Consider the following 16,761-nt stretch of genomic DNA (forward strand, 5'->3'; position numbering starts at 1 on the left):
CAAGAGCTAAAGTATTCAGGACAGTATGGCTTACAAAGAGGTATGGACCTCAACATGAAAGAAATACAATAGAAAGTAGCACAATACTTGGGAGAAGTAGCTGCAGCCTTAGCTTAGGAGACGAACAGAGAGAAGCCACAAGGACTGGGTTAGTAGGCAATCACGAAATTCTAATAGTCGTGTATTTGGGGACTAGCGATGAAGAAGGACAGAAAGCACTGCAATTTTTGCAAGAGGACAGTTTGCAAACCCATTCACGGCAGCCCAAGCATACAGGAATGACAACCATCTTTCATAAACAGCTGGAATAAAAACATTAAGTAGCCGGGCGGTGGTGGCGCACGCCTTTAATCCCAGCACTCAGGAGGCAGAGGCAGGCTGATCTCTGAGTTCCAGGCCAGCCTGGTTTACAAAGCAAGTTCCAGGAAAGGCGCAAAAAGCTACACAGAGAAACCTTGTCTCGAAAAAACAAAAAACAAAACAAAACAAAAAAACATTAAGTAGATTTTGTTATTCAAAGTGTAGTCCGTGGTCTGCAAATAACTCATAAAATGACCTTTGTGTGTAAAATAACATTTTCCCTTCAGTACCCCCTTGTTTGGTGTTGAGGAATCAAACCCAGGGCCTTTATCTGTATTTCTATCTCAAGTTAATAGGCATTATCTTTGAAGCCAGGGTGCAGCTCAGGCTGGAGGAGTATGTGCTCTGCATTCGTGAGAGCCCCGGACTGATCTCCAGCTTGACGAAAAGAGGAACGCAAGGATGGAGACAAAGATTAAAACAAAAACGCCAAGATTACCTGTGGAAGCATTCTTTTGTTGGAACTTGGTTAAATACATGTTCATTCCATTCTTAAAGTCCTGAAAAAATATAATTTTTAAAGTCAAGTGACTCAGACCTCAGAATTTATAGTAGACATGCACATTAGTCAAAAGTAAATATACTTGCCGGGCGGTGGTGGCGCACGCCTTTAATCCCAGCACTCAGGAGGCAGAGGCAGGCGGATCTCTGTGAGTTCGAGGCCAGCCTGGGCTACCAAGTGAGTTCCAGGAAAGGCGCAAAGCTACACAGAGAAACCCTGTCTCGAAAAACCAAAAAAAAAAAAAAAAAAAAAAAAAAAAAAAAAAGTAAATATACTCAAATACTACAGTAACAGACACTGAAAAACATATATCCTTTTGAAGCCCACTACCTTTTATCTAAGAGTAACTACCCTTTATCTTCTATCTTCGCTGTTTTTTTTTTGTTTTTTTTTTTTTTTTGAGACAGGGTTTCTTTGTGTATCCCTGGCTGTCCTGGAACTTGTTTTGTAGACCAGGCTGACTTTGAACTCACAGAGATCCACCTGCCTCTGTCTCCCAAGTGCTGGGATTAAAGGTATGTGCCACCCCCCCACCCCCCCGCAGGTCTACTTTTGCTTTTAATGTGGTGCCTTTATTTATTTATTTACTTTGACAGTGTGGTGGTTTGATTGAGAATGGTCCCCACAGGCTTATACGTTTGAATTCTTGATCCCTAGTTAGTAGAACTGTTTGGGAAGGATCAGGAGTTGTAGCCTTTTTAGAGGAGGTGTGGTACTAGGGGCAGCCTTTGAGGCTTCAAAAGACTCTTGCCATTCCCATTTAGTTCTATCTGGTGGCTTTGTCTCAAGAGTAGAGCTGTTAGCTGGGTGGTGGTGATGTATGCCTTTATTTCCAGCATTCAAGAGGCAGAGGCAGACGAATCTCTACGTTTGAGGCCAGTTTGGTACAGAGCAGTTCCAGGACAGCCAGGGCTACACAGAAAAACCCAACCTCAGGAGGAAAAGGGGGAGGGGGTGGAGAGCTCTTAGGTGAAGCCCCAGTGCCATGCCTGCCTGCTGTCATGCTCCTCCATAATGGTGACAGACTGTAAGCCCCATTAAATGCTTCCTTCTAGAAGTTGTCATGGTCATGGAGTTTTGTCACATAAATAGAAAATTAACTAATAGAGATAGGGTCTCACTATGTAGACCAGGCTGACCTTGAACTGAGAGATCTCCCTGCCTCTGCCTCCTCAGTGCTGGGATTATATGCCAGCTTCCCATTCTTACCACAAACATTCTAACTTGTCTAGCATTCGTCTAGGAAACTCTAATAACCAAATTTTTAAAATTAAATTTCTAGGTAATTTTTAGTTTATTTAGACAAACTGATTTTTTAAAATTTAATTTTAAAAACCAGACCAAATTTTTGTGCATGCTTTAAAACTATGATTTCAGGATTGGAAGAAAAAAAATTTTTTTTTTTTTTTTACCTGATCTCCGATGTAGTCATGTAGCATTCGGATAACAGATGCACCTTTGCTATACGATATAGCATCAAATATTTCATCAACCTCAGATGGATGGCCCACACTGACCTGGCAGACAGTGTGATTCAGGGTTATGACAGGAAGCAGATAGCCTGTAACACTGAATTACATAAAAAGCTTTCTAGGAAAACCCTTCTAACACTAATATTCTTCTGCCTTAACTTACTCATGAACGTATATGACAACCCTTAACAAATAAGAGTAGTTAACTTAAGACAGAATATACAGCACAATCACTGCTGTGGTCCAGTCTAGGTGTTAATCCTGACTCTCCTTTGATGAAAGGCAATCTGATAAAGCTCCATTTATTCTTGAGTGTGTCTGGAGAGAATACCACGATGAAAACAATTTGATTTCTTCCACAAATTATAAAGGTTTAGAATAGCTGTTCTCAACCAATGGGGTTGTGACCCCCCAAGTGACCCTTTCACAGGGGTTGGTTGCATATCAGATCTTGCATACCAGGTATTTACACTATGATTCATAATAGTACAAAATTACAGTTATGATGTAGCAACAAAGAAAACTATGGTTGGGGGTCACATATAAAACATGAAGAACTGTATTAGAGGATGATAAGTCTAGGAAGGTTGAAAGCCACAGTTTAGAACACTGGTTAAATACAAAGAAGGACAGGGACTCCAGTTGTTGGATGCAAAATTTATAAACTACAAGAGTTACCCATATACAATGATGCACCTCCTCGCTCTTAGAAAGCAAATATAGGAAAATCATCCATGACTTTCAGGCTAGCCTAGGCTACATAGTGAATTTTAAGCTAGCCAGGGTCACAAAGCAAAATCTTATCTCAAAAACCAAAAATAGGGGGCTGGAGAGATCACTCAGTGGTTGAGAACACTGACTATTTTCCAGGGGACCCGGGCTCAATTCCTAGCAGCCACATGGCAGCTCACAACTGTCTGTAACTCCAAGATCTGACACCCTCACACAGACACACATGTAGGCAAAACACCAATGTACATAAAATAAAAATAAATTTTTAAAAATGGGCGTTGTTTAAAAAAAAAAAAAAAAAAAAAAAAAAAAAAAAAAAAAAGGCGTACAGGATGGCCTAGTGGGTAAAAGAGCTAACCATATAAACCTGACAAGTTCAATCCTCAAAACTTACAGTGGAAGGAGATAACCAATTCTCAGAAGCTGTCTTCTGATACATACATACACACATACACACACACACACACACACACACACACACACACACACACTGTGGCATGTGTTCCCACCAACATAAAATAATAATAAGCAAAACAAAGCCAGTTGTGGTGATGTACACCTTTAATCCAAGTACTTGGGAGGCAAAAGCATGTGGCTGAGTTGGAGCGAGGCAGCCTCATCTACAGAGTAAGTTCCAGGACAGCCAGGGCTACATAGGGAAACGTTGTCTTGAAAAACCCAAAAGGAATAAAAAAAAGAAACAGAAATAAAAATTTAAAAAAACGCAATCTATTAATAATTAATAAAAGTTAAAAAATAAACAAAGAAAGTCCAAGAGGAAAGGCCAGGCCAAGACCTAGATAAAAGCACTGTGCCTTGATGGTACTGAACCATGTCCAGAACTGCTGAAACCAGCTGTAGTATTGCTCAATAGACATGGTTTCCTCATTCAATGCCCAGAGTTCCTGCCTCTACAAAGACAAAACTTATTCCCTACCTTAAAGAGAAATGTTACTTAGAATTTATTCTTATCAGTTCCAAGCATGGAAATATGAGCTAAAAATAAATCATCCAAGGGAAATCACCCATGCAGCTTTTCCTTTCAGAATTCTAAGCATCTTGAGACATAATAAATTATACTTATTTCACTAAAATGGTTGGAAAGTATAGCTCACTTCAATAGGATGGCTGTTATCTAAGGCGTCAAGTTCCTGGGCCCGAGTATAATCTGCAGAAACAAACTGAGTCCAGATATCATACTCTGGAAAGCAGTGGTCTACACAAAGATACTCAATCCAGGATGCAAAGCCTTCATTCAACCACAGATGAGTCCACCATTCCTAAAAAGAAAGAGGTAGAAACAAGTGAAGGAAACTAAATAATAGTCATTCCATCTTTTGAGAACCATGTCTCCCTTCTATTATACTTGAAAAATTTGTACTTTAATAACCTAAAATTCAACAAAAACCAGCTAGTAAAGAACCCATATTTGAGAAAAGAATAATAAAAGAAATGCCAACTGATGGTAACATGGATAAAGAACTTCTTACTGCCAGAACTAAAAAGAAGGAAGAGTTTTAAGTGTACAGAAAGGGAAAACAGAGCACATACACAAAGACCAGATAGAAAAACCTCACAGTGAAAAAAAAAAGTAAAAAAAAAAAAAGTTTATTATTTTATTTTTTTCAATTTATGTATTTTTATTTCATGTGCATTGGTGGTTGTCTGCATGTAAGGATGTTGGATCCTCTGGAACTGGAGTTACAGATAGTTGTGAACTGCCATATGGGTGCTGGGAATTGAACCCAGGTCCTCTGGAAGAGCAGCCAGTGCTCTTAACTGCTGAGCCATCTTTCCAGCCCCTCCTGGGGTATACTCTTAGGATCCCAGAACTTGGGAGGATCACTTGTTTGAGTTACAAAGTGAAACCATGTTACCTGGCCCGGCCACAAAGAAGAAAGTTCTGGCCAGGCATGGTGGCATATACCTTAATGCCAGTTCTTAGGAGGCAGAGACAGTGGGTCTCTAGAAATTTTGGGCCACCAGGTCTATATAACAAGTTCTGGGTTAGCCAGGGCTAACCCTTCTCAAAAAAAAAAAATGAGAGTCTCACTCTCCCCCACTCACTGCCCAGCAAGAACAATTTATTAAGTTCACTGTAACAGGGCATCAGGCTGGGCAGAAAACCAGAATACTGCTTGAAGCCAAGAATTTCTCTTTAAAAAACCCAAACCAAACCACAGCTATCAGGACCAAATAAAAAACTAAAAAATTATTCACACAATGACTAGGAGAAACACTGACTTGGGTTTCTATTTCTAAATAAATAGAAAAATAGTACAGTCTTATAAGGATTATATAAATTTAACAGAAATGTCATACATGGCAGGAAGTAGCTAAAAAGCAAAGGATGCCGGGCGGTGGTGGTGCACGCCTTTAATCCCAGCACTCGGGAGGCAGAGCAAGGTGGATCTCTGTGAGTTCGAGGCCGGTCTGGGCTACCAAGTGAGTTCCAGGAAAGGCACAAAGCTACACAGAGAAACCTTGTCTCGGGGGGGGGGGGGGGGGGGGGGGGGGAACAAACGATATTTAAGTATTTATGAAACAGAAAATTCAATCTGTTAAATGAGAATGCATAGTGAGCAGAACAGACCAAGAATAAAATCGGTAACAGATACCATTTGCAAGAGGTGGGGCTGTGTGGGGGGATGGGGTTTGTTCCAGCTTACCATGTTGAAATGGCAATGTACAGAAATTAACAGCCATACTGGTCTAGAAACAGTAAACCTTTCTATTCCATCTGTACAGAGGTAACACTATTAAATATGTGAGGTTTTATCTCTGTGGGTGTAATCACAGAAACTAATAAAGAATTCTCTGTATAATGAAAACAAATGGGTGACAGATGAAAACATTTAGGAACCATCTTTTTAGAACACAACAGTCTAATTTTCATTGAAGTTGATTAAATCTCTTAGGAGAGTAATATAAATCTAAGACAGAAGCCAGAGAATTTTTGTTGAATAATAAAAGGGCACTTACACAGTTTGAAAGAATCAAATATTTTTAATATTAGGTAATAAAAGCTGTGCCATTTAGGTATTAGTAAGCGCCTGGTTCAAAGCTACTGAACACTAAACCTTTGGAACAACTGGCATCGAATACAGACAGTTCCATAAACACAGTAAAAAGTTGTTTCAAAACAATAAGCACATATTCCCTCTGCTAAAATTTATTGCTGGTCATAAATCATCATATTTTCCCAAAGCTGAGCAAAAATATTTGGTAGGAAGCAAAAATATGTGGGGGTGCACACCTTTTATCCCAGCACTTGGGAGGCAGAGGCAAGCGGATCTCTGTGAGGCCAACCTGGGCTACAGAGTGAGTTCCAGGACAGCCAGGACTACACAGAGAAACCCTGTCTCGAAAAACCAAAGAGAAAAAAGAAGAAAGGGAGGAGGAGGAGGAGGAGGAGGAGGAGGAGGAGGAGGAGGAGGAGGAGCTTGGTAGGAAGTAGCAGACTTGCTGCATTAAAAGAAAATACCAAGGCAGGGGTGGTGGTACGTACAGTCCTGTGACCCCAGCACTTGGGAGGCAGGAGCAAGAGAATCTCTATGAGTTCTAGGCCAGCCTTGTCAGCTGGACATAATGAGCTTCAGGCCAGCCAGGACTATATAAAGAGACCCTGCCTCAAGAAAACAAAACAAAATAAAACCAAATCAAAACAAAACAAAAAACAAAGAGAAAAAGAGAATACAATTCTTACACACATTTGAATGCAGTCATTAACTCATATAGCTCCAATAAAATTATACTGAAAATAAAAAACTTATAACCTATAAGAAAAGCTTTAAGCAGCTAAAGAAAAGTGGACGAACTTATTTCAGAGACTGACTTTCTTTAGAAATGCTCTCAGCTAAGAAGTCACAGTTGGAACACACCTTACTTTCTTGCTCATTTCTAATATATATGGACTTAACCTACATCCAAGTCAGGTTCAGTTCTCTGGCTATCAAGAAATTCTTTCACTACACAGGTGCCTCTAATTCGTAATTATTAAACTCTGTATTTCAAAACACTAACATAATTAGCTCCCACAGATAGACTTTTATTTATAGTAAAGTGGAAACATCAGGTACAAAATACATAGGGTAACTGAAAACTCCAATTAGTTGGATTTAAGTATAACTTTATTCTGCAGATTTAAAAAAAAAACTTTTATTCCATCAAACTTCATCTTATTTTAGGCAAATAAAAATGATTCTTAACAACCACTTTAATTAATAAAGATAAATTTTGTGTTTATACATTTCTTATCAACTAGCAACTACATAACAGAGATAACTCAAGAAACTACAGTTCTGAGAATCTCACCGCACAATTCATTCCTCTTTGTCTAAGACAAATTTTTCTCTAGCTCAAATTAGTATCTTAACATTCCCTATTTGCAAACAAATCACAGAAGTTTACAAAGTATTTCCTGTTAAACAAATATGGTCTCATTTTTGTTCTCATAACACTCTCTCTCCTCTCTTCGCTAGGGAATCTAAGGACCTTCAGCATGTTGGGCAAGTACTGAGGTATTTGCCTAGCCCTGAAAAATATTTTTGCAAAACAGACTTTTTAAAAGAAAATGTTTCTTGTTTTGACTTGTGAGACAGGGTTCCCTGTGTAGACCTAACTGTCCTAAAACTTACTCTGTAGACCAGGCTGGCCTCAAACTCAGAGACCTGCCTGCCTCTGCCTCTCAAGCGCTGGGACTAAAGGCGTGCGCTACCACCGCCCAGCTTAAAATAAAATGCTTCTATCATCCAATTCATTGGCACAGTATGATAGCAAGTTTGAAACAGTGAGGCCAAAATAATGTGCAGCAGGACATAGATGGAAATATTTGAGCACTTAAAAATATTAAATACCATAGTAACAAGATTTCCAAACCATTGATGGGCGAGTTCATGTCCCACAACCAGAGCAACCCACTGGCGTGATGAAGAACAGGAGTTTTTTGGATCAATAAGCAATGCGGTCTCCCTGTATTTAAAAAAAAAAAAAAAAAAAGTAAAATGGTAAAAGCATTTCAATAAAAGCGAAATGAAGGAGGTTCAGGCAGTAAGTCAGATGGCTTTATGTTAGGCTTTAGCAATATCAAGTTAACATTTTCTCGGCATTTTTAAGATTAATAGGATCCAGGAAGACTGAAGACTACGTTGGTAGACTTTGTCCAACAGAAGATCAAAGACATACAAGTTTATCAGCATGCTGTCTGCTGACTAGGAAGACTATGCTCATCAGGGGAGACACAAGGAAGTAGCAGCGGAAGACATTCTAAAGTCCCCAAAAGGGCACGGAGTAGACTCGCAAAGCTTAGCTCATCTAAAAGGCAAGTGAAAGTGGAAGGAAAAATTGTTTACAGACTCAGTCTCAGAAACTATGTAAGCCACATGTTTGTGCTGTGTTGAAAGACACGTAAAAATCTGCCTAGAAAACACAAGGATCAGGGAGGCTCTTCAAGTTGGGTAATAGCTGTGTAACTGCTGGGAAGGAGCCACACCAAATGAGATTCAGCCAAGAACACAGCTAAAAACGGTACAAGTGCCAAATGCTCCTGTTAAAAATATTGCACCCTCAGATAGTAGCACCAGAGAGGGAAGTCCATCTGCATGCTTCAAATATTCATGACACTCAGGAGAGGCAGAAAAATGTACCCTAGAGCATAAAGCAAAAGCACTCATCTGTGAACAGAATGCAAATCAGTGATTTGAAAGAGGGCAGAGTAATGTGTCATTAACATACCTATAAGTAACAAGGCCCCAGTTCTCCATGGCACCTTCATAAAATAAATATAAACATTTATTGATATATATGCATACTTTTCCTCAAAAATCACAAAATTCAAATAAAATCATACAATTCAGCAATAAAACGAAATTTACTTTACCAGCTGCAAAGTCAGCAATAGCAATGAGATCAATTTTAGGCAGGGGATAAGGAACATTGAAGTAGTCTTTATAAAAAGGCAAGGTTTTAGCAGCAACCTATGAAAGTACAAACAAACAAAAAACATTCTATGAATATTTTGTTATGAGTCACACAGAAATCCACAAAGGAAACCTGTTTTAAGCCAAACTATCATAAGCTTCTAGAAATTAACCCCAGGGAACCCTACTTCCTTTGAAGACTGCATTGGCCACAAGCTTTCTACTACTGGCCAAACTCGAACCCGTTTATAACCCGGTATGAACAATATTACTGTATATTTTCATGGTAATTCCACAGAAAAACAAAATTCCGTTTTTATATTCTCTCTTTTATCCAGAGTCAGAGGTTTGAATCCATGACTTCATGCACTGATAAACATACACTCTACCATACTACACTTCCAGCCCTCTCTTTCCTATTTTCTAGATCATTATCTTATAAAATGTTAATCCAACATCAAGGTTGGCATATCCAAACAACTTTCCAATTAAATCACAAATAACTGTACAATAATTGATCAGAAATGTAAATTCCCCAACCTGGAGTTATGGACTGTTGGAACAATCCTCTTCAAGGACATTTACCTCTAGCGCAAATTTTCCTTGCTCTGCTTTGCCAACAGGGGTGTAAACACGGACACACACACCATCTTTTGACCTTGTCTCTACAAAGTCATATTCACCCACAACAAATGCCACCAGATACGTAGACATAACAGGTGTGCGGGCAAACTTCACTTCTACTAAATTTTCATCATCAGGGTACGGTTTCCGGTCAATTACATTCTTCAGGGAAAAAAACAAAAACAGAAAACAAAAGCAAACTTAGAATGTCTTAATTTTAATCCCAGTTCATCAGTGTTTTTATATCATAAAGGTCTTTCCTCTCAGAAGGAAAATGATCTGATAAAGCTTTTTCCTCAGCAGGGCAGTGGTGGCGCATGCCTTTGATCTCCAGGGGCAGGTGGATCTCAGAGTTCCGAGACCAGCCTGGGCTACAGAGTGAGTTCCAGGGCAGCCAGGGCTACACAGAGAAACCCTGTCTCGAAAAAGCAAAAAAAGACAAGCAAAGAAACAGACCCTAAAGGTATTCATACTGCAGTGTAAATGAATGTTTCTCTAGAATGTCGGAGAAGAGAATGGCATTTTCTGTGGAATTCTCTCACCAGTAAGTAGGCAAAAACTACATGTTTTGTTTGTTCACTTTGGGCTTTGGGAAGGGTCTTATTCCGTAGTCCAGGCTGGCCTTGAACTTTCACCATCCTAGCGGCCATTAGCCCTCCAGAGTCCAGTCTACAATCCTGGTTACAGCACATTTTAAACAAGGTGGTCCTGGACAACACCGTTTAAGTAATGAAAGCTTATCTGGTTTATGAATGAGATCAGTAATAGTAAAGAGAGCATATTAAAAATATAATCACTCAAAAATCTAAATATACTTTTTTTTTTTTTTTTTTTTTTTTAGTTTTTTTTCAAGACAGAGTTTCTCTGTGTAGCTTTGCGCTTTTCCTGGATCTCGCTCTGTAGACCAGGCTGGCCTCGAACTCACAAAGATCCGCCTGCCTCTGCCTCCCAAGTGCTGGGATTAAAGGCGTGCGCCACCACCGCCCGGCCTAAATATACTTTTTAAATATGGCTATCACTTCTAGGATTTAATGAGAAAGCCCCTACTCTTACTTCAGGTAATATGTAAGGTTGTACCTTACTTATGTCCTTCAATTTTGAAAAGTAGATAATCTGGGCATGGTGGCTCATAGACATAATCTTAGTACCCAAGATGAGCAGAAGATAGTTGTGAGTTCAAGGTCAGTTCGGGTTACAAAGTAAATTCCAGGACAGCCTTGGATATAATAGACCCTGACTCAAAAACAAAACAGCAAAAAGTGAGAATCTTGTCAGTGGCTCTAACAGAGAAGTTCTTCCTTGAGGAGAAAAAAAAAATCAAAAGCAACCAAGGAAAACAAGACTTACTCAAAATAAAGAAAACTAATAGAAACACTTCTATGGTGTAGTAAGTGCTAAGCTAGGGGTTTCACATTATCCTATTTAAAAAACAAACTAAATACACCAAAGACTATTAACAGTTCACTAGCACATACATACCATGTTTGATAAAGCAACTCTGTCTTTAGGAACGACCAGCGAGATATCAAAAGTGGCTTTGATAGCAGGCTCATCCCAGCAAGGAAACGCCCTCCGGGCATCAGTAGCCTTAAGGAAAAATAGAAACTTCTAAATACCATTCAATTAACCTCAGAGGCTGTATAAATAGACACGCACATCATATAATAGCAAGCCCTCTTCTACTGATGTCTACACACAACCTTCAAAGATTTAATGTCTACTCTGCCAGGAAACGAGCTAGGTGCTGACTGCAAAGTAAACACAATGTTATTACCACTGTCCCACCAGCAATTATTTGGGAACTATTCCCCTAAACATCATAACAAAATGAAAATCATTTGTAATTAATATTTGCTTTTATTAAAATATTTTAACACTGCAGATTTAACATCAATAAATAACTTTACCAATAGTGTAGACACAATACAAAACACAGAACATTTAATACCATGCTGTAAGGATTCAGATTAGGGAAAATATGAGAGAAGGTGCCTCTGGCTTTTATTTTAAAGTAAAAATCATCAATACAGAAAAGAACACCATGTGGGGTAATAAATAAGTAAAAATATTCCCAATCGCTGATGGACTCTGTTATTTATCTAGAATGAGAATAAAAACAGATGCTCTATCAGTTCCAAATAGGTCATTTGTTTAATGGTGTTTCTATACACTGGACATAAAACCGTCACTATCTGGTCCAGCCTCATTCTTTCTATAAAAATTAAAAATGGGATTAGGGAGATAGCTCAGTCAGGAAGTATGTACTGAGTTAATAGGATTACATTCAATCCTCAGAACCTATGTTTGTGGTGGTATTTGTAATCCTAGGGCTGGAAAAGCAGAGATAAGAAAAGACCTAGGGCTCCTTGGCCAGCTAGTCTAGCCTAATTAAAACTTCTGTTTTGTGGTATTGTTTGTTTTTCCAGACAGGGTTTCTCTGGGTAGCTCTGGTTGTCTTAGAACTGCTCTGTAGACAAGGCTGGCCTTGAACTCAGAGATCTGCCTGCCTCTTCCACCTCCAAGTGCTGGGATTAAAGACATGCACCGCCACGCCCAGCTCTAACTGAAACTCTCTCTCTTCTCTTTTTTAAAGATTTATTTATTTATTATGTACACAGTGTTCTGTCTGCATGTATGCCTGCAGGCCAGAAGAGGGCACCAGATCTCATTGTAGTTGGCTGTGAGCCACCCTGTGGTTGCTGGGAATTGAACTCAGAACCTTTGGAAGAGCAGCCAGTACTCTTAACCACTGAATCATCTCTCCAGCCCTAATTGAAACTCTTAAAAGGGGGGGGGGGGGAGGAACGGGACACCCAAGGAATGATATCTATGGCTGAACTATGACCTCCATGAACACATGTATCTGCTCACATCTGTGCACCTGTTCACAGGAGTTGGAATGACGGTTCAGTGGTTAAGAGCTCTCACTGCTCTTTCAGGAGACCCAAGTTTGGTTTCCAGCACCCACATTAGGTGGCTCTTAATTGCCTGTAACTCCAAATTCACAGAGATTTAATACCTTCTTCTGGCTTCCTAGGGCACCTGAACTCCACATGTGTGCGTGTAAACACAGAGAACTAAAATAAACCAAATCTATTTTTAAAAGCAGGGCATGAATGTACATCTTTAATCCCAGCACTCATGGAACAGAGGCAGGGAGATCTCTGAGTTTGAGACCACAATGGTCTACAGATCGAGTTCCAGGCCAGCCAAGGCTAAAGGAGACACACCCCCTCCATTCCCCCCAAAATAAAAGAAAGCTCTTAAAAAACACATTAAACTATTTTTGTTTGTGTTATCTGAGGCAGATCTAAGGAAAGACAACACTTTAAATTGGATGCTATCAGGAAACAGAAGTGAGCCAGGCTGGTGATACATACTTGAAAACCCAACATTGGACAAGCTAAGGCAGGAAGAGCATAAAGAATGTAAAGAAAGACAAGCCCAAGTTACACAGTACCAACAACAAAAACCTTACTGGAAACCCAGCAAGATGGCTCAGCTAGGTAAGGGTACTTTGTGACAAGTCTAACACCTGAGCTCAATTCCAGGACCCTCAAGGTAAAAGAGAAAAATCAACTCCCCCAAGTTGTCGTCGGACTTCCACATGAGTGCCACAGCATATAACTATATATTCCAAGTAAAAAAACTCTTTGGGGCCGACGGTGGTGGCGCACACCTTTAATCCAAGCACTCGGGAGGCAGAGCCAGGCGGATCTCTGTGAGTTCAAGACCAGCCTTGGCTACAGAGTGAGTTCTAGTACAGCCAGAGCTTTTACACAGAGAAACCCTGTCTCGAAACACAGACACAATAAACAAACAAACAAACAAATAAATAAGCAAGCAACCCTTTGGGGGTAGAGAGATGGCTCAGTGGTTAAGCAGCACTGGCTGCTCTTCCAAAGGACCCAGCACCTACATGGCTGCTCACAACCATTTGTTACTCTAGACCGAAAGGTCCCAACACCCTCTTCTTGATTCCACAGGCACTGTATACACATGGTCCACAGATATCCAAGTAGGAAAAACACCCTCACATATAAAAAGGAAGTCAATGAAATAAAAACACAACTGTTTGTGTTCCATGCTAACTTTTGGCAACTGATGGATTCTAGGGGAGGGACAGTTATTACTTTCAGCTGTGTACCAAATGGTACACCCATCAGGCTCCAATAGATAGTTCTAACCCCACGGCCACCACACACAGACAGTCCTGGTTAAAATCAGAGTCAGGGCTATAGAAATGGGAGAGGTTAAGAACATAAGACCTGATTCAGTTCCCAGCACCTATGTAGGGGACCTCACAACCTCTGTAACTCCAGAATAGATGCCTGACATCTGTGGGCACCTCAACCTACACACACACACACACACTTAAAAAATAAAAAGTCTAAAAATGTATAGTATATAAAATCAGAGTCACCACGTAAAACAAAAGAATGTGAGAAAGGGACTTGAAGTGGGAGGAAGCTAAAAGATGGAGAAATATTATATACACCTGTGAAACTGTTGAACAACAAATTTCACAGGAATATTAAAAACCAACAACAGCAGCCAAGCACTGTGGTGCAAACCTATATATAATCCCATCACTTAGGAGGCAGAGGCAGCAGGTATCTATGGTCTACAGACCAAGTTCTAGGACAGCCAGAGCTATAGAGAAACCCTATCTCAAAACCTCCCCAAAAGTGTGAGTTTTGTTGGGTAGCTGGGGAAGGGAGTTAAATCCTAGACAGTCCACAGCCAGGTGCAGTCACCAAGTCAATCACCCATCACCATGCCTTGGGAAATGGAGGAAATCAAGGACTTTCCGCTCCCAGTCCAGTGGAAGGATGCCAAATCCGTCAAGATCAAGAACAAGGATAATGTGAAGGTCAAGGTCTGTGGCAGCAGGTACCTTTACAGCCTGGTCATCACAGACAAGGAGAAGGCATGGAAGCGGAAGCAGGCCCTGCCTCCGCTTTGGCAGTCAAAGAGCTGAACTGAACCAAACTGCTGCATTTGACTATTAAAACCCTGCAAAGTAAAAAACAAACACACACAACAAAAACAAAACAAAACAAAAACAAAAAACAAAAACTAGAGATATGCTACAGCTAAGATTCGAGGATAAATGTAAAGAAACAATGGTCAGGTAGTGGTGGAGCACGCCTTTAATCCCAGCACTCAGGAGGCAGAGGCAAAGGCAGGCAGATCTCTGTGAGTTCGAGGCCAGCCTAGTCTACAGAGGGAGCTCCAAGACAACCAGGGCTACACAGAGAAATCTTGTCTTAAAAAGCCAAAAAAAAAAAGGGAAGAAAAAAGAAACAAGCATACACAAATGTGCTAAGTGTATTTTTGTTTGTTTTGGTTTATTTTTGACAGGGTAACACTGGGTAGCTGTGAGTTCTCAAATTCGCTATTGAGCCTAAAACAACAGTAAGAACAAAAGCAATTCTGATTAAATTTCATTACATGTATATTATTACCTGGATACAATATTCTTCTCCAACTCATATCCTTTATTCCCTCTTTTTCTTTTCAGATTTCTTCTTACATGTGTGAGTGCATATACACAGGGAAGAGCAGATCCCCTGGAGCTGGAGTTGTTCAGTTGCCCAATATAGGCACTAGAAACCACCAAACTCAGGTCTTCTCCAAGAGCAGAAAGGACTCTTTAACAATGAATTATCTCCCCAGCCCTAGTTATCTCCTTTACATAGACATAAAAAATCCTGAATATAAAATATAAATTCTAGGGCCAGGCATGATGGTGCACTCCTTTAATCCCAGTAGAGACATGGAGTTCAAGGCCAGCCTGGTCTACAGAGCTAGTTCCAAGACAGCCAAGGCTACATAGAGAAACCTTGTGTTGAGAAAAAAGAAAAGAAACAAAACAACTAACAGAATTACATTAGTAGTTCGGTATGTGTGCACCTTTAATCCCAGGACTCAGGAGGCAAAGGCAAGAGGATCTATGTGAAGTTTCAAGGCCAGCCTGCTATACAAATGAATTCCAGGACAGTCAGAGCTGCATAGTGAGACCCTGCCTCAAAAAACTAAAATAAATAAATAAATAAATAAACAAACAAACAAATAAATGGAAACCAAAAGGAATGAATGACACTAGTGAAGAGCACCACATACATACCTCAAACTGTGTGACGGCAGCGTAGCGCACCTCTCCAGCAGGGGTGGTGTACTTACTTCTGTAGAAACCTTTCATTTTGTCGTTCAGCTCGCCGACAAAATCTATCTTTAAGGTTCCTGTACCTGTGGTTGAAGATGAACAGAGATCTTTTTATGGAGATGTTAATAAATACAGTTATCAGAAACATGCCCTCAAGACACTACATTCAATCGGCTACTACAATGTTCAAAGCATTTCCTTTCTCAAATACTCCTTTTGGCACTGAAGAGAATACTATACTGATTGATATAAATGGTAAAGTAATCCTTAAAGTCTTGTTTAGGGTGACTGCTTAGAAAACAATTTCAGTAAGTCTCAAATTACCACAATATATAAATCAGGAATAAGAAAGAAAACACTCATTATTAAATGTCTAACGCACGTTTCTGTGCATGAGACTTCCGACTTGACCAAGTTGGAGGTAGTGACCCCTTTCTAGAAGAGGAAATGAGGGCTGAAAATTTAAAGTGCCTTTCCGAAGGTCACACAGTACATAAGTAAGCAGCAAGGGTGTTTTCACCCAACACATGCTCTCTGCCAATTACACCATGTCATTAGTCTTTTTAGACAACTTTATGCACAAGAAGAGAAATGCAGTCAATTATTCTAAGCTTAAAGACAGTATTGTTTGATCCAGATAAAACACTGATGCATATTCTTGTAAGGAATTATAGGAAAGAGCAATTATTTGATCAACTACAGGGCATAAAATGAACTCTGAGAATCACTTCAATCATCTGAGCACTAATACTAAAGAAAGAAATTACTAAATCGAAGCAAAAATGCAACCTAAATACATATCCATATTGTTTTAAGAGTTTTTGCCTCTATGTTCAACTTTTGCTTTTCTGTACTGTTCTTAACAATAGAATAAAGATAATTACATCTAGCATTCACCTGCTAAAATCAGATGCATGGTAAAACAACAATCCACTCTACATCTCACAGATCAAGTCACACACACAAAGAATTTTAAAAAAAAAT

The 16,761-nt window shown here is 39.7% G+C and overlaps 1 protein-coding gene and 1 pseudogene across 1 annotated transcript in view; one reads left to right on the forward strand and one right to left on the reverse strand.

Annotated features, from left to right (window-relative positions):
* Positions 1-16,761, reverse strand: part of Npepps (aminopeptidase puromycin sensitive) — an 88,035-nt gene that overhangs the window by 26,379 nt on the left and 44,895 nt on the right. Inside the window, exons 4-12 of the mRNA XM_059271646.1 lie at positions 15,739-15,860; positions 11,088-11,195; positions 9,570-9,770; positions 8,945-9,041; positions 8,800-8,833; positions 7,923-8,037; positions 4,182-4,346; positions 2,275-2,379; positions 800-860 (exon numbers count right to left, since the gene is read on the reverse strand). Coding sequence (XP_059127629.1) covers positions 800-860; positions 2,275-2,379; positions 4,182-4,346; positions 7,923-8,037; positions 8,800-8,833; positions 8,945-9,041; positions 9,570-9,770; positions 11,088-11,195; positions 15,739-15,860 — 1,008 coding nt within the window. The remainder of the gene's footprint in view (positions 1-799; positions 861-2,274; positions 2,380-4,181; positions 4,347-7,922; positions 8,038-8,799; positions 8,834-8,944; positions 9,042-9,569; positions 9,771-11,087; positions 11,196-15,738; positions 15,861-16,761) is intronic.
* LOC131916106 (large ribosomal subunit protein eL38-like) lies at positions 14,386-14,594 on the forward strand (annotated as a pseudogene).

This window comes from Peromyscus eremicus, chromosome 8a (assembly GCF_949786415.1).
Source record: "Peromyscus eremicus chromosome 8a, PerEre_H2_v1, whole genome shotgun sequence".
In the NCBI taxonomy this organism is placed as follows: domain Eukaryota; kingdom Metazoa; phylum Chordata; class Mammalia; order Rodentia; family Cricetidae; genus Peromyscus; species Peromyscus eremicus.